This window comes from Alosa sapidissima, chromosome 6, assembly GCF_018492685.1.
Source record: "Alosa sapidissima isolate fAloSap1 chromosome 6, fAloSap1.pri, whole genome shotgun sequence".
NCBI classification, from domain to species: domain Eukaryota; kingdom Metazoa; phylum Chordata; class Actinopteri; order Clupeiformes; family Clupeidae; genus Alosa; species Alosa sapidissima.
The window spans coordinates 2,634,501-2,653,478 of NC_055962.1; the positions used below are offsets into that span (position 1 = coordinate 2,634,501).

General features: G+C 38.9%; 1 protein-coding gene across 8 annotated transcripts in view; it reads right to left on the reverse strand.

Moving 5' to 3' along the window:
• The window catches only part of adgrg6 (adhesion G protein-coupled receptor G6), a 97,450-nt gene that overhangs the window by 41,136 nt on the left and 37,336 nt on the right, over positions 1-18,978 (reverse strand). For 3 of the 8 annotated variants that reach the window (XM_042095018.1, XM_042095017.1, XM_042095015.1), the window contains exons 4-6: positions 16,130-16,759; positions 14,584-14,628; positions 5,967-6,032 (exon numbers count right to left, since the gene is read on the reverse strand). In XM_042095018.1, coding sequence (XP_041950952.1) covers positions 5,967-6,032; positions 14,584-14,628; positions 16,130-16,759 — 741 coding nt within the window. Of the gene's footprint in view, positions 1-1,050; positions 1,114-5,966; positions 6,033-14,583; positions 14,629-16,129; positions 16,760-18,978 lie in introns of all 8 variants that reach the window. The other 5 variants (XM_042095014.1, XM_042095012.1, XM_042095019.1 and 2 more) reach the window with 3 other exon arrangements.

An 18,978-nucleotide genomic window follows, 5' to 3' on the forward strand; every position in this document is an offset into this window, starting at 1 on the left:
ATTTGGTGATATCACACGGAATGACCCATATCGATCTGCTTTTTCATTCTACCGTTCATACATGGCATCATACAAATAAAAAAAAAAAAAACATTTTGCTGGATGTTAGATTCCGTAAAATCCCATCTGTTCACTTCACATTAAAATATCTCAAGAACCACATGAAGGACAACTCTAGTCTAATAACAACCTAAGGTCTATTTTTTTGGAAGATAAAGAACATAATCTTTTGTTTGGGACCACAACAATGTTAAAGGGACACCAGGCAACGTTTTCGTGTTAATTAATCATCTTCGTAAGTCGGTATATGGTTAAATGACTCATTACGGGGCGAATGAAGGCTCTCTCGCCCGCCCCTACTGCCTGTAGGAAGAAGATCCTACTTGCAAGTTCGGTGTATCCTACCCGCCGACCGAAGCAGGATCAGTTTACAGCACAGAGGCAGGCTAACACAGAGGCTTGTTGCAAACGTGTGTATAATGGCAGAGCCGGCGAAGAAGCAGCGAAAACCCTTGACGGAAGACGCAAAGAAAAGGAAAAGAGCTTCAGACCGAGTTTCGTAGAGAAAAAGCATCAGGCTTGCCTAGTGTCCCTTTAATCTTAAGTCATCTAACAAACTTCTCACAGATATCACCTAACTAACCTATTCATTTATCATGTATACAGACCTTACTGCTCTGTAACTGACCCTAGGCAGATTGGTCAGGCCCTTAAGTCGTGGATCTGCTCGAGGTTTCCTATATGTATCTCCAATTCTAGGGAGTTTTTCCTCGCCCCTGTTACTCATCTCTCTGAATTGTTTAACACTCTGTAAAGCGCCATGAGACATGTGTAATGTTTTGGCACTCTATAAGTGAAATTAAATTGAAATTGCAAATTGAAATGTTTTGTATTATAGGCATCTACATGTAGGCTACAAAGGACAGAAAATGTATTCTCCACATAAACCGCAGATTTACTTTGGTAAAGACAATCAATTAACTTTTACTTGAAGAAGAGCTGGGTCATGAAACAGTAACCAGAAGCACGCCACTTTGTTAAAAGTCTTACCATATGTTGTTTCATTAGTAACAGGTATGTTAGTTGTGACAAAGGTGGTGGGAGTTAATGAAGCTGGTGATAAAAAGTGGGGTAAAGATAGTTTAGAATTAAATTAACACAATAGGCAGAAAATAGCAATACAAATGAATAATAATATATCATTATCAATAATCTTAATATACAATATATTTTCCACTAACCAGGCTTGGCATTGACCAAGTATGACATTGAGATAAAGACAAGATTTTCTGTTTTCTGTCATCCTCATGTATAAACAGAGGTATACAGTTGACACAAGTGGAACTGACTTTAATGCAAACTTTACCCAGTGTGCCTCTTACAGACTAATATTTGTACCCAAATATTCATCAAAAAGAATATGAATTTGAGAGAATAAAACTCAGAGAAAAAAAATCTAAAGTAAAATTTAAAATACGCAAACAATTTTTTGTGTAATCCTGTACAATTTCAGTCTATGACTTTTTTGATAATGTTTCCTTTTGTATACAATTTCCTCCACTTCTTTCTCAAGGATCAGACTTTGCCTTTACCGCAGGCACGTGGTTACACTCCCAACCTTCTCCTTTGTGCTGCCTGAATTTTTGTTTGCAGTTTAAAAAGCCCTAATTTAAAAGGCGGACAAAGTGCAAAGTTGTCATGCAAAAACTATAGATATCCTTTTTCATGTGGGATGTGATGTCCCATCTTTCCCGTCAACGATTATCCAATAATATTTTTGTAATAAATGTTAATGAACCATTTTGCAATAACTATTTATGGAATGTTGTGGGACCACAATGAGAGGAGACTGGCCATCATTTATCAACCGAGCGTAGAAACCAGTGTAGATTTCAGCGCAGAAATCATCTTACGATGGGACTCAGATATGATTCATGAAACTTTCGTTTCTCTAATTCTAGCGTAAGAATTAATGTGTGTTGATAAATGTGGCGGCTGGAAACAAGCATAATTTAAATATCACGCCCCTATATATGCTTGTTTTAAAGGCTTTGCCCTTAGAATTTATGACATGGAGGTGCATTACACGTCCAAAAGAGAAACATTTGTGCCCTCGAGATAGCCACAGTGCAAGTCCAGCTGAACCTTGTTCATTTTCACAGCTAGAAAAGTATCATCAAGAAAGCCGGGAAAGTAAAATTTTCACAGAGAGAACGCATTATACTACATTCATTACAAAAAAACATATGACATACATTTGCCCTTTGAAAATAATACAAAATAATGTATGACTGTTGTGTTTTCCAAAGAGAAAGTAATTCTCTCCACATAGCCTACAGCTATCTTAAGCCATCAAATGTGTCAACATAACAGGCTAAATTACGGCAAGTAGGTTACAAAAACTTGCATACATTTGAGTGGAAATTAGCATACAGCTGTCCTATGCCTGTTTTAGGTCGTACGTTCATTTCATAAATGAGGGCCAGTGTGATTGACTTCAGCAAGACTATGGGCCCTATTTTTATGGTCTGAAACGCATTGTTCTGAAGCATATGGCTTCAGGCGCGCCTGCAGATGTACGGCCATACACACTGTGCGTACCATCAGGCTACTCAACAACGAGAGACAATTTCCCTTATATGTGATTATGAAATTGGCCTACCATAACTTCCCAACTCTGCACAGTATCCCATTAACTGTATGACAGTACGTTATTCAAAGCAGGCGTTGTTGTAAAGATATTTCATGTGGATGTTGTTAGTGCTATGTAGGCTACTTTTTAGCTGACCAATGCACAAACCTAACCGGGAAACAGACAGATATCAACGCGTTGAAAGTTTTGTTGTTGGGGGGTGGGGGGTCAGTAGGTTAAATTAAACCAATGAAAGTAATATCTGCCATTACCATACACCCAGGGGCGCAACTACAGTACCCATTTGCTGAGGGGTATGCAATAACAACATTGGCGCCCCCCCCCCCCTCCAAACAAAACTAGGCTGCTGTTTTAGTTATGATTGTGATTAATCTTACTCTTCTATGTCAAAATTCTATGATAGAATCTTATGAGATAGGGTGCCTAGCTTGTTAGACCTCTAAAATGCTACATAACATTGAGGAAATACAGAAATGATTATTTAGAATCGCACAACAGCAGCTACATATAGAAAATACCAAAAAATATTGTTTTTTAATTAACTATTTTATTTTTTACCATAGCTTTGGCGCCCCCATGGTGCTGCGCCCCTATGCGCCACATATAGTGCATACCCACTTTTTGCGCCACTGCATACACCCATAATCATGAAGTGCTTTGAAAGGCTGGTTCTACATCATATAAAAGCCTGCCTTCCTTCAACCCTCGACGCACATCAGTTTGCCTATCGTGCCAATAGATCAACCGAGGATGCCATAGCCATAGCTCTCCTCACTGCGCTGAGCCTAGAACATCAAGGGATATAGAGGACATAGGAACATAGAGGACATTCTAATCAGCAAACTGACTGAACTATGCCTCCCTCAACTCACATGCACCTGTATAAAAGATTGTCTAATAAACCGCCCCCAGACTGTATAACTCGGCCCCCACTTCTCCTCCACATGCACCCTTAGCACAGGCTCTCTTCAGGGGTGTATGCTGAGCCCACTATTGTACTCACTCTATAGCCATGACTGCAATCCAACCCACCACCAGAGCGCCATCGTCAATTTTGCAAACCCTACAGTGGTGGGGCAAATATCAGAGGGAGATGAGTCCTGAAATTAACAGCATGGTGCTCAACCAACAACCTGACTCTCAACACCTCAAAAATCATCCTAGACTTGAGGAAGCACACGGAAGACCTCCCTCCTCTTATCATCAATGGAGACTGTGTAGAGTCAAAACATTCAAATTCCTTGGCACCATCATCTCTGCTGACCTCACCTGGACTGCAATTGATATATATACTGATATCAGCCTTAGTGATAAATCACAGGTTGAAGACTTGAGACAGGTTAACTGGCTAAGCTAACTGGCTAATTTGTTTTGTGTTTGTGATGGGCTGTGCACAAACACAGGTTGATGGTTGGTTGGCCAGGGTTTTTATGGCTATTGTTCAGTCCACATCAACGATACGGACCAACCTAGCCAACCTTGACCATGCCTGGGCTGGTTAAGAGTATTTTGGGTATTGGATATTTCAATGTGGTAATATGGTGGCAGCATGGAGGGGAGTATCTCCAGGACGCTGGTTTCACTGTTAAAGGAATTATCCGGAGTAAAATGCACTTTAGATCAATTTACGGATGATTGGGAGTACATACGTTGAGTTGACATCAAAATCATGTCATTCGGATGTGTTTTGAGAAAGTTCGATTTTACCGTTTTTAGTCAAAACTCGTTAGCCTATTAGTGACCAGGGCATGTCATTTCGCCGCTACAAAACGCTATTTTTATACCTCTTCTACAGTTCTAAACAACATTACACTTACGTGGTAGTGAGTAGAGGGTCCCTAAAGCCAAACCGAAGTATCCCGAGGTCTTTATGTGGTTGGATAGAGTCCAGAATGAATTTCATCAAGCCAGTACCTTTCCGGAAATGTTGCTGCTGCAGCTAGCATCTTTAGGGGAAAGTCTGTGTCTTTCTCAAAACACATCCGAATGACATGATTTTTGGCACAAGGGATTTTAACATCTAATCCTGTGTATTAATGTAATTTTATATAATATGGACACTTATTTATTATAAGAGCAATTTGCAATATTTTAATCCCAACAGAATAGCAACTTTTTTAGTATGTGTATAGAGGGTATATACAGTATATATGTCATGAGTGTATCTTGAGAGCATGAGAGCATCTTTTATTTAATTGAAATGAACGTCATTGAACATGGTGCACTTTAAGGGAAAGCTCTTCAAATGTTATTGTATCATGGGTACAATGACAATAAAGGTAAACTAAACTTAAACTAGAAAACTAATCTTTAAGAGCAGAAAATCAAACAGTATGTTGGTATTTTGACGAAGAGTGAGCGCATCTCTGCAGATGGAATCTGCTGGCACACAAGACTGAGTATGCAATTCAATGATTCAAATAAAGCTTGCTTCAATAAAACATGCGTGTGACAAGCAAAGTGTAGCCTACAGTACATGCATCTGCACTCGCCTAGAATTTGAACTAGGCAATGACAAAACAAAGTCAATTAGCTATTTTTTTTTACTATTGACTGACAGGGGGTTACAATCAAAAACATAGCCTGAAAAAAAAAGCTAATGGTATACTGTGCATAGTTGGGAAGGTATGGTGGGCTAATTTGGTGTGAATACACACACACACACAAGGGAATTTTTCTCTCGTTGTTGAGTAGCCTGATGGTACGCACAGTGCGTACGCACGTACACCTGCAGGAGCGCCTGCATTGAATGCGCCTTTCACTTTAGACCAGGTTTGCAATAACGGGGATCCCGTGGTGAGTGTCTCCAGTCTCAAATTAGTTGGGACACACAACTCGGAGGACTAAGTATAGTATATATACTTTTTTGACAAAAACCCTCCGGTTACAAGTCCAGAGTGCTAACCAGTGGGCCACGGCTGCCCCACAAATGACTTATCCTCAGCCATACACACCTCCACCTTCATCAGCACAACAAGGCATCTACGTCCTGAGGAAACTGAGACAAGCCAAACTGCCATAGTACCCTTGTGAACTTTTACCGATGCACAGTGGAAAGCGTTCTTATATACTGCATCATCAGGAAGGAGCAGAAAGTCCTGCAGAGGGTTATTAACAGCCCAAGGTATCATCGGAACCCAGCTACCATCTACCCCCCCCCCCCCCCCAATTATGAACACTACACCACCACCACAAATGTAATTATGCTGAGGTAATTTCACAATATTTTTGTCAACAATAACATCCCAGCTAGAAGCTAGAAGTAACAACTTCATAATGCAAAGTTCACAGGATTATTGAAGATGTTTCCTACCTGGGCAGCCCAAACCCGGAGAGGAGCAACTGGTGGTTTGTGAAGGCAAGGTGGGTATGGATGTACCTTTACACAGATTAGAACATAGATAAATTAAGTGACCATGAATTGTTAATGTATAAGAGGCATATAAGACAAATTTTAGGTCCAATATTCAACAATTTGGGGTTGGGTGCACTAATATCATAGGTGTCCCCTGAGCAAGCCACTTAATTTGCTCCCGGGGAATTGTCCCTGCAAATGGGTCATGTAAATTTGTCTGGATAAAAGTGTCAGTCAAATAAAGACATAGCCTAATAAATAGAAAGTTATCATTAAAAATCATACTTTAGCAGACTGCCATACACTGAAGTCCATTTAATTGCCATCATCTAATTCCTTCAATTTCAAAAGATTTACCTGCTCATTTAAAAAAGATAGATACTGATAGATATACTGATAGCTGTAGGTTACAGCAACATGGCTACATTTTAAACTACGTTTCCACAGATGCAGAGGCAGTTTTGCTTTTTTTTAAATCACTAAAACACAGCCATGGTGAGACTATCAAAGCAAAACAACACACAGTAGCCATTAGAAAATCCTCAGAGAAAGAAATAGCCTAATCGGCAAAATTGACCATTTTGTGGTCAGTGTACTTTTGCATTCATTCATTATTCTATTTTGGAAGTGAAATGGAAAATGAAAAACTAGTGATATGTGACTTTTTGAAGTTCTATAGTCACTTGCTAAACAAAAATTATGTAGTATTTTGACATATTCCAGGGATTACAAAGATAATGTTGACTTAATGAATGGATAATGTGAAATGCAAAATGCAAAAAAGAAAAATAAATGTCATTCTAACAGCGTTATTTGGACAGTAGGCTAGGCTAGGTCTGAACTAGATAGACCTGGAAATGAGGCCGGTTTTCGCTAATTCTTTCATGGGGGGGGGGGGGGGGGGGGGCATATTGTGGCTATCTGAATGATAAGGCATCTCTTGAGGCATAAAGGCTATAACCTACAGACATAATCTGTGACCTGTTGCCAAAGCATGCGATGCACACAGACATTCATCACAGCGCCTCACAGACATCGGTGCAGGACGTGGATGCTCTGAGTGTAGTGTAGATTTTGAGATGTTCACCAACTCAAGAGAGGAGTAGCCTAGGCTGTCGTATGATGCGCAGTTGGAACTTGACTTTTTGTCAGCAATATATGACCGCAACCAAAGGAACCATTGTTGCAGAAAATATCAGTCTGGTTTTAGAATGAACCACAGCACTGAAACAGCTCTGGTCAGAGTTATGAATAATCTTAAAATTGCCACAGACAACCACAAAGTGTCCATCGTGGTACTTCTCAATCTCAGTGCAGCCTTTGACACCACCAACCATTCAATTTTTTTTCATTACCTAGAACACTTGGTAGGACTTAGAGGCACAGTTTCAATTGGCTTTCCTCCTATCTTACTGGAAGATTACTTTCTGTCTCTATTGGCAATTTTACATCTGATGTAGATGACATTTTATATGGGGTATCTCAGGGGTCAATTATTGGCCCTCTGCTTTTCAATCTGTACACTGCAAAAAATGAATTCTAACCAAGTGTTATTAATCTTATATTAAGATTAAAAAATCTATTTGGTATTGTTTTTAGTATGAAAAGACTTACCTAGCGCCCTCTCAAAAATTTGAGTCTTATCTAAGTATTGGGTATGTGTATCTAATTAAATTATTTAATTCTTTGGAAGGTTTTTACTTCAACCCCCACTACAATTAAAGGCCAAATATCTTTAGCAGGGATTAGAAACGGTTGAAAGAATGAAAATGAAAACCGGAAACAAACACAGTTTTTGGAAGGACGTAACTGAAAACAGGAGCAAAACCAATTGTTCCGGAGTGAAAACGTCATTTTCAATTTTAGATAACCGGTTAATAACGGTATTTATCATTCCGATTAACCTTTGTTTGAATATTATTCAAAACTCCATAGGCTTGGAAAGTCACCTGCCCACACAGTGTTCCCCAGACCCCTTATAAGATGAATTTAGTCAGATGTTATGAATCGGTATCACCCCTGCATAATTGGCTAGAACTACTAGTTGATAAAAAAAGAATATTAATATCCAACACTATCTAACTGCCTTTTCCAAGTATAGTCTAAATTACTGAAACAATTTGTGAAATAAGATACCAGAGACACTAGGCAAATATTTATACAGTAGGCCTGTCATGCAGTTGGTAGCACCATACATAGGTTAGGCTATTGCAAGGCTTAAAGCAAGGACATTTTCTGTGCCTTTAAGTTAGGCTATTATTTTTAAGACCTAATATTATATAGGTATTATAATATTATGATATCAAATAATGTTTTTGCTCAGAACGAACCTAAATGGAAATCAGTCCCCCTCAGTCCCTGATCTTTAGTGCCAAATGTTATGTTTTGCCATTCACAATTTAGGCTACTCACTCACTCACAAAGTGGTGAATAATGAAGTACATGTATACTGTATTAAAGTACCTTTATAAATATCCTATTAAGAAACAACCTCAAACACGAGTGAACAAGCAACATGTTAATTTCTTGAGGACACAAACTCCTGTGCTGGCCTCAGCTTGTTGGTTCATCTACCAGCAAATGATTGAAATCTATCACCCAATGAAACTGGAAGATTTAACTGGAATCTAAGCAATTATATCTCATGCACAAAGCTGTATGTGATGTGCTTTGACATCATCAAACGTCTAGTCTATAGCCTACTCTGAGTAGGGTTTGTTTGAAAATAGTAGGCTACTTTTACTTATTGTGATTGAGTAGAATTTCAGTCATGTAACTGTAGGCCTACTTTACTTGTGTAGATTGATTTACACCATACTGTATATGAAAAGAAAGGAAAAAGAAAAACGCAACCGCCACCAGCTTGACGCCGATTAGATAGGCTATTCTAGTTTGATTTGACATGTCGACCAAATTTGGATAGTCATAGATGCTGGGAAAGTGGATGCATGACAATTTTTTGAGAACCCGTGTTGAATTATCACGTGTATTAATGGGTTGACTTTGACAGCAGTATTTACAATCAAAGGTTATAAACTAGCGACACACACAAATAGACTTTAAACGTTTAACGTTAAGCTACGCATGAGCATGCCCTTATTATCTGACCTGACCATCATCGAAAAATTTGATGAGACAAAGTCTTGCGGATGTAAATGACGTAGACTAACAGTGAGGTTGTTGCCGGGTTAACTGATTTATTGACTGACTATGGGTCTGATTATGGACTTTTTCGACTTGGTGGTCAAACTTACCACTTCGTTGTAGGCAGGGATGGATTACTGAACGGGCCTACTGGGCCCAGGCCCAGGGGCCCAAGGGGCCCTGAAGCCCAAGCCTTTGTATGGAATCATTGCCTCAATATCAACAAATATGTAGGCTATGAATCTGATTGAATTTAGTATTGGCCATCTCCAAAATGCACCAGAATACAGGAAATCACATCAAACAAATTAAAAATGTTCTGGGGGAGGACCCCTAAACCCCCCCTCCCACATATACGACAATAAGTGGGGGGGCCTTAATACATCTGGGCCCAGGGGCCCGAAAGTTCATAATCCGCCCATGGTTGTAGGCCTACAGACAGTTGACACATAGTTGCATGCACTGTGCAATCTGCTGCCAATGGTGAAATTTCGCGGGGGTCACTGCGCTGATGGTGATGGGTGAAACCATTGTGAGGGGGCGGGGGATTCTCAATCGGCGATTTCTGTTTGAGAGGAGTTTGGTGCGGGTTTCACACCTTCTCACAGTCCAACATGTATGAACATAAAATATACTAAATATAATAAAAAATATTATCTGATTTATAAATGGGGTGGCAACAGGGGTGGCAAGACTGTGTCCCAGGGGTGGCAGTTGCCACCCTTTGCCACCCCGTAGATCCGCGCATGTTTTTAGGACAAATTTGCTTAACGCACTGGCAGACAAATTTGCTTGTTTTCAAGATGAGATGTCTTAAAATAAGTCAAACTTTTTTTTAAATTAAGTCAAATGATTTCACAAGAAAGCGCTAGGTAAGTCTCTTTATACTGAAAACAATACCAACTAGTTTTTTTAATCTTTATATAGATTTTGTTAGATAAGCAGTTTTTGCAGTGTACATGCTCCCACTTGGGCCTATCATTCAGCAGTACAATATATCTTATCATTCATATGCCGCTGACTATATATATATATCTGTTTCTTTCAATAATTCTATTCTAGTGAATGACTTCATCCAATGCATTTATGATATTAAAACTTGGATGGCCCATAACTTAATGATAATAAGACAGAGATTCTTAGAGATTAGTAGGTCCTAAGGTCTTGAGACATCAGTTTCATTCATTGCTAACTCCCCTGTCTATAAAACCGTGTAAGAATGTCAGACATTTAGGCGTGATCTTAGATGCTGATCTTAACTTTCAGAAGCACATATCTAATATTTCCAAAACTGTGTTTTATCATCTTAGATAAGATTTGATGCTCTTTAACTCAAGCAGACTCTGAAAAGCTGGTTCATTCTTTTATATCTAATCGATTAGACTAATGTAACACACTTTTTAGGTGAGTCTCTTTATACTGAAAACAATATTAACTAGATTTTTTTTATCTTAATATAAGTAATTAATTAATTAATAGCACTTGGATAGATTTGATTAGATAAGCAAGTTTTTGCAGTGCAGGACTGTATAGTTGCAGTATTGAAACAGAAACAATTACACTAGTTTTCAGGCAGAAAGTTGCCGTGTTCCCTCATAGATTTTTTATCTTGATATAAGATTAAAAAGACTTGGTTAGATTTGATTAAATAAGCAGTTTTTGCGGTGTGTAGACTCTCCCACACAGTAGCTAAATCTCAATGTCCCCCCCAAGGTCTCAGCCCTGAACCCTCAAAGACTTAACTGACATCCATTGATAAGTGATTGAGTTTAAGAGACTGTAAGGGTTCAAAATGCTAATAACAGGAATGGGACAGCACCTGTGACCTATTGTTAAATTGACAACAACACCAAAAACATGTTATGGCAGTTGTTTACTGTTTTTTTTTTTTTTTCAAGTGTCCAGCCTCCCCTCCCTTCCAGTAACCCTGCATTTCACGTTGCAGCGCTATGAATTGTTCAAGTTTATGGTCATGTGTCAGGATTAATCAGAAATTAAATGTCTTATGATCAAGTGGCAGCTCTACTTTAAAGAATAAATTACATAATAGTTATTAAAAAATGGTATATTGATTGCTAATTAAACAAGACTAAAGTGTGAGTATTAAGGGGGGGGGGGTATAAGACAGACATGTCAAAGTCAAGGCCCACATTATGAATTATCTACGGCCCCCGGGATGATATTTGATTAGTATTAGAACCAGCCCGCAGGCCACAGCCGCCGGCTGCTGTTTTGCACGCACCAATACCCACCATGCAACGGTAGCCCACGAACTCACTGCGGCGCCGCAAGTGGGCCTCGGCTTCATTGTTCATCAGTATTCAGTCAGGGCAGATGTCAACTTTCAGCTACCCCCCTCCCCAGTGTTGTGCCTGAACACGTTCATTGAACGAAAGTTCATGAACTCGTTGATATTTTGAGCGAACGTGAACTGAACTTACTGTATTAGCCTACTACTGACTGATGAACGTTACTGTGAACTCGTTCATTCTGGTGTCTGTGAACGGCACGCTCTTTCAGTTTAACTTCGTTGAATAGGGTGTCAGATTTCTACAGAGCCTTCCACGCGAAAACCCGGCTAAAACACACCATAAAAAGGCCTTAATATGGCAGCATGCAGGTCACCATTTGTCAAACTATGGGCCGCGGTCCGCAATGTGGGCAATGGTCTGCAGAGTGAAATTATTCCCGGGCCATCGTCTGATAATTTGCTGCGCAATTGATCAAGGAGCCGCGGACAGAAAAAGAAAACAAACATTTCTGCAATTAGTAGGAAATACTTGTTTGGTGTCATCAAACATAGAGGCATAGAATTAAGTCGTGGTATGGGCGTTTATTCAATGCATGCGTGTGCACGTTGGTAGCAAAGCTAAGCTTCAACTTATTGGAAGGCTATTTAATTATGAAACGACATTTAATAGAACGACGTGGATTTATGCAACTTCCATAAAAAACAGAGCACAGACTATATAAAACACTGTTTGGCATTGCCTGTTTGGCAAGTATTAAAGTCAGCCAAAAGCTATTAAACAGTCTTAGTTATCCATCTCCAGATCAGTGATTTACGCATGATCTGATCCGCCATTTACCATTTACAAAAGCTGGTATTGTGTTTCCTGAATCCTTACATTCAGGCATTCAAATGAAATGTAATTAGCATATAAATATTCTATCAGTGTATGATGCTTGCATGAGAGAAACATCCCAAAACAACGTTGCCCATATAACTGCTGTTGTTTTGGAGTATTTCTCATGCAAGCATCATGCAACAATGCAAAAACAATGAAACTATTGTAGGCCTAATTATATTTTACATTAGTAAAGCAGCACTCTGATGTGCATGTTTTCACAAACTTTTGTGAACAATCTTAGCACTTTAAACACTGACTGTTTTGAAGTGCATGTATAGCAATATAGTATAAAAATAATAATAATTGTGATATCATTATGATAATTTGATGGGGGGGGGGGGTGAGAGGAGGGGGTGGGTTCATGTAGGTAGGCCCTATGACCCCAAAGTATGCCTTGACTGGGCCTCAGGTCAAAGAAGTTTAAGAAAGGCTGATGTAGATGACAAAGCAGCAAGGAGGCATCGTACGATCATTTAAACAAGTTTTATGACAAGGTCGGTGAGGATGGGAAAAATCGTACATTTCTGTGCAAACTTCTGCGCACTTCAGTCACAGTCATTATTCATTTAATCATTAAATAAAATACAGTACACGTCTTGGTTCAATAGGTTACGTGCAGTCATTTTAATATGTTTTAATAAACATTGAACCAGTCCGGCCCTCGGCTTGTAGCAAATTTGGTTTTTTGGCCCTCTAATGAATTTGACTTTGACATCCCTGGTATAAGATAAAATATAAAAAGATAAAAACTAAAGTTTCAAGTACAAAAAAAAACATTGGTAATTGGTAAGCATGTGTAAAACATTGTTGGTAATTCCCTTGAGTAAAGTCTGCATAGATGCTGACTTACGGAAAGGGTGTAGTAAAAATTATTTTAAGTACATACTGTAAACAAATGTGATTTAACGTCATCAGTCTGTCTGCCTCATATTTGCATTAACTGATGATTGTGCCTGGTGAAGACACACCTTGACCATTTGCCAATTAAGTCTTTTGTCATGTACGACGACCCAGCTTTTGTCTTATGCCAGACTTCACCATAGGTGGTCGGCGCCAATTAAGCACGCATGTCCGGGGGCGTGTCTGAACTTTTCCACTGGAGCAGACAAAGAACCTGCTAACAGAATAAAAGGTAGTGCCTTACGACAATCGAGAGGTGACTTGAGGCAACTTGTTTCACGTTCTCCTCCGGGCCGGCTTGTAATAAACCTGGGAGCGTTTCCCTTTCTTAACACATCTCAGTTCGGTTTTGCTTCCACGTCATTTTTAATTCTCACCACAAGGGCACATCATGCACTTCATAATTTCACAGTGGGACAGCCCTAAGCCCTCACAAAGTTAGCAGGGACAAGCAGTGTGAGTCTGTGAGGGAAGACATCAAGATTCACATTACTTCTCCTTTATTTCGCCCAGTTGGTCCCTTATCTCGAACTAGCTAAAAAAACACTTTGAAGTCTTGATTTGGAAAAAGAGGGGTAGGCCTATTAGAAAGTAAATCAGTAAAATCAGTAAACCAGGTTTATAGGCCAAGTATACTTGCATATACAAGGAATTTGGTCTCTGCATTTATCCCATCCGTGAATTAGTGAGACACACAGAGCACACAGTGAGGTGAAGCACACAATGAGCACACAGTGAGGTGAAGCACACACTAACCCGGAGCAGTGAGCTGCCTTGCAACAGTGGCACTCAGGGAGCAGTGAGTGGGTTAGGTGCCTTGCTCAAGGGCACTTCAGCCGTGGATGTGGGGAGAGCATGGGAGAGCATTGCTCAACCACTTCTCCCGCCCACATTTTTCCTACTGGTCGGGGATCAAACAGACAACCCTTTGCTTCCAAGCCGAAGCCCTAACTAGTAGGCCACGGCTGAAACAGGATTCTGGTTCCTGCAACAGGGCAAAACTATGCATTTGTGGTGGTTTAATAGATATAGTTAGTGGTATCTCTGATCCTTTAAACACCTTACATTACAGGTTAATCTGTTCTGATCAGGCTGGAGGAGCTGTGCAAGTAGTACATTTGCACAATCATAATATGATTTGATGACTATACATCATTCAGGTCATCAGGATTGTGATATTATCATAACAATGGCTATAACCATTGAACATATTTTTATGCATTTACATACTCTGTACAAGTAATAGCCCAATGAATTTTAAGCTGTGAAAATGCAGAAGATGTCAATATGTATAATTTACCAGCATACTAATATTTCAATGGATGTTATCTTCTGTTGCCAAAGCATACACTGTCATAAATGAGCAAGCAACTTCATTAGTATGTTAGCGGCAAACTCACCACTAGATGAGGGGGTTGTTAAATGCACACAATGAGGGAAACAGACTGTAAAGAGAAGATTAGAATTAGTGAGGGTTACAACAATAAAAACAGTCAATATAACTGATTGTTGTGTTTGGATGTTGCAAAGCTTTATGGTCCTATGCATTGTTGAGCACCTGAGTGATCTTCCTCTTTAAAATGTCAAAAAGTCAAGACAGAAATGTTAGCTAATTAGCCACACAAGAGCTACACTGCAAAAATTACAACACTGTTGTGGAGACATGGAGAGGCTGACAAACTTTAGCTACTCAATGAAACTATGTAGAAACACAGCAACTTTCTGCCTGAATACTAGTGTAATTGTTTGTGTTTCAATACTGCAACTATACACTCCTGTACTGCAACAAAAATTATCTCCAAAAAAATAAAATCAAAAAATCTAGTTAATATTGTTTTCAGTGCGTTATATAAATTTGTCTTGATAAAACTCCTTCAAATAAGTCAAAATCTTCCTAAATTAGGTCAAAATGATCGAGAGAGTGCTACATGTAGGTAAGTCTCTTTATACTAAAAACAATCCCAAATAAAATGTTTGATCTTAATATAAGATTAATAACACTTGGTTAGATTTTTTTTTGGTAAATAATGAAAAGTGTGTGTGATGTGAACAAGTGAAGTGAAGTTTTAATCTTTACAAATGTTAAAAATAAAAGACATTTCAAGACAACATGTAATCATGCCAATTTTGTTGTCTATTGGTCATTCCATCTGAATTCAAGTGTCACTCTCACACAGTTAACAATCTCATACATATATATGTGTAATGAACACATTGTGTAATAAGCTAATATTTCCCTCAGTTTTCAGCTCTGCTACCTTTTGTTTGTCAGATTTGATATGGCAATACCTTAGCTGTGTTGTGTTTCTTTAAAAAAAAATCCTACATTATTTATGAAAGGCCTACGGGTTAGGGATTCAGACTTGGGACTGAATTGTGGCCAGTTCGATCCCTGACTGGTAAAAAAAATGTGGGTGGGGGGAGTGATAGAACAGCACTTTCCCACATCCACGGATGAGATGCCCTTAAGCAAGGCACCTCCTAACTGCTCTCCTGGCTGCCCACTGCTCCGGGTGTGCTTCTAGTGTATGTGTGCTCCTAGTGAGTTCATGCTCCGTGTGTAAATTACCCCCGGATGGGTAAAATGCAGAGGACAAATTTCCTAAATGAATTTCATACTAGACAATAAAGTATAACTTAACTTAAAGGACAATTCTGGCGCAAAATGAACCTAGGGGTTAATAACACACGTGTACCGAGTTCGACCGTTTGGGGTTTGTTTTCATGCTAATCAAATGTGACCAGTTTCTTTTTACTTCACCCATGCCCCGACGTTATAAGCTACTGTAATTGGCGGGTTGCGATAAAACTGGTCACAATCAATTAGCATGAAAACAAATCCAAGTGAGCGGTTGAATTCGGTACACATGCGTCATTAACCCCTAGGTTTATTTTGCGCCGAATTGTCCTATAACAATTTAATTGTATAGATAATAGGATACTTACTGCAGCTCAGAGCGCTATCTGTTAGTGCGTAGGAAGACGGAATATCCCAGAAGTTGTTATCCCAGTCAACTAAGTCTCCAATGGAGTCACAGGTTAGGGAGGAGAGTTCCGAGGGGGCCATGGCATTACTCCAGATTCGGAAATTGTAGATAAAACCATCAAAACTACCAACATCATCTTCATTGTTTTGATCACCTTCAACACCACTGCCTCCTGCTCCTAATTGAAGACCTTCCAATTTTAGGGTGCGTTTCATTAAGTTATTACAAATGTAAGTTCTATAGTTGCCATCAAATTGTAAGGCGACCACTCCTGTAGCCTTTGTCCATGTGAGGCACAAGGGTTTCATGGCTGAGGTGAAATCAGCACTGTTTATTATACTGTCTATAGAGCACTCTTTATTATCTATGATCAGTGCCATCCCACCAAGGGTCTTCCCGAAAGCTACTTCATATCCCTTTGCACTGTTAACAGAGAACATTATTTCAATGTCTCTCTGGGCAGAACGAGCTATCTCAAAGCATATGGTGAACTCGTTGAGAGGGGAAATGGAAATTCCACTAGATAATTTCACAATGTCTTTGGAGCTCCTTGGCAAAGTCACTTTCTGATTCCGCAGTGCCACAGCGACTAAAGTGGAAAACAAACAAAAGCATATGTTCAGTATAGCTGTCCTGCAGTAAATAAAATAAAATTAGTCAATCCTGTCAACCAGGGTAACTGACTCTAAAACTATCAGTGAAAAAAAAACAATTTAGTTAACTAAAATAAAAAGAAAAATGTCAAAAAGAACAGCATTTAGCACTGTAAATTCAGACAACACAAACATTTCAGAAATGCGCTGCAAAATAAGATGTTTTGCAACATGTATGTTGGAAGGTTGTTTTCATTTATTTCATGAACTGCACAGATTACATATAACTTTTGCACATCACATGCTGTTTTCTTCGTTTTTATTTTCTCTTCTTTTACTTAACTCATTGAATGCCAAGCTGTTTTCGGGAGCTTTGTCCTAGAGTGCCAGCAATCTAGACCATTGTTGATGATTTTTGTACGGCCACAGCATATTCTGTGTTATAGCTATGAACACATACAATGGCTCGTTCAAAAGGTGAGACTTTAAGCTCTCGGTGGGTGCAAACCGTGTATTTCTACACCCCTCTGTTCCTGAGAAATCCCAAGCTAAACAGTGGCTAGTTTTCATCAAAATCACTGTTCAGAAATCGAGATATAACGTCTTTCATGAAATATGAAGTGTTGCCTGTTACTTACTTGTGTAAACTTTCCGGGAAATGATCAGCGAGACCTGGCGAGACTGCCACCTAGTGATAGACCCACGAAAATGGCCTGGTTTTGACCTGACGTACATGCGTCACTGATTCGACCCAAAGCGGCAACCGAGTTATGATAAAATGTCCAGATAAAATGTCCAGATTGTGCGTTTTCGATCGTCATATTTCATTTCCATTAATCACAGAGTTCCCAAAATCACATATAAGGTGTGTTAGAGTGTCTAGTTTCGTAATAAAAAAATAAAAAAAAACGTAAAAACTTAATATTATGTTTTTGGCATTCAACGCATGGGAAGGAAAAGGCACTCAATGAGTTAAGTAGTTGAACTGCACTATTCCTTATCCTACACTGCCACCTACTGGTTACAAAAGGCAACAACATGAGTACATCTTGGACATCTTGGAACGTTGGGTAGGCTATTAGGCTATTGTTTTTTTGTTGTTTTTTTATCATTTTCATAATTTTATGTCATTGTCTTGTTAATTGTTTGTATCTACACTGCAAAAACTGCTTATCTAACAAAATCTAACCAAGTGTTATTAATCTGAAATATCAAGATAAAAAAAACTAGTTGGTATTGTTTTCAGTATAAAGAGACTTACCTAGCGCTTTTTTGTGAAATCATTTTACTTAATTTAAAAGAAATTTGACTTATTTTAAGACATCTCATCTTGAAAACAAGCAAATTTGTCCTAAAAACAAGCAAATTTGTCTTGATAAGACTCCTTAAAATAAGTTAAAGTCTTCTTAAATTAAGTCAAAATGATCTTTTGAGAGGGCGCTAGGTAAGTCTTTTCATACTAAAAACAATACCAAATAGATTTTTTAATCTTAATATAAGATCAATAACACTTGGTTAGAATTAATTTTTTGCAGTGTACTTGTATATTTAAACATTTTCACTATATGTAGGCGATATTTCCGATCATTCATGTCTCAGTTGTAATACTTTTCTACCTTTTTGTTTTTTGCCTACTTAACCAAACTTATGCTACGTTTACATGTGGCCGGCTATTTTCATAAACGGACATTTCACACTCTCCGTTTTCAAAAATATCATGTCAGTTTTCAGAAAAGTTTTCCTTTACACTAACCCGGGTATATGCCTTCAAGAGCCTGCCAAACCTGTACGTGGCAGTGAACAAGAAGCTCAAGCCCATGTTAGCCAATCAGAATCCCGAAAATATCAACAACAGCAACGAATCACTTCCTCTTTATCTTTTCAACTGACTAAAAATCTCTGTTTGTACCTCTTTAGATGCAAACGAACAAACATAAAACCTCCGTTTTCGTCTAAAGGCAGAAAAACATCACCGGTTGCATCGTTTTCGTTGTCGTCTAAACAGGGCCTGAGGAGGATGGCAACCCCCCCCCCCCCCCCCCCAGCAGTTCCTGGTCAAGGTAGTCTCCTTCTTCTTCCTCCATCCCCTCATGGTCTTCAGCATTGTGAACTTCTACACTGCAAAAAATGAATTCTAACCAAGTGTTATTGATCTTATATTAAAAAATCTATTTGGTATTGTTTTTAGTATGAAAAGACTTACCTAGCGCCCTCT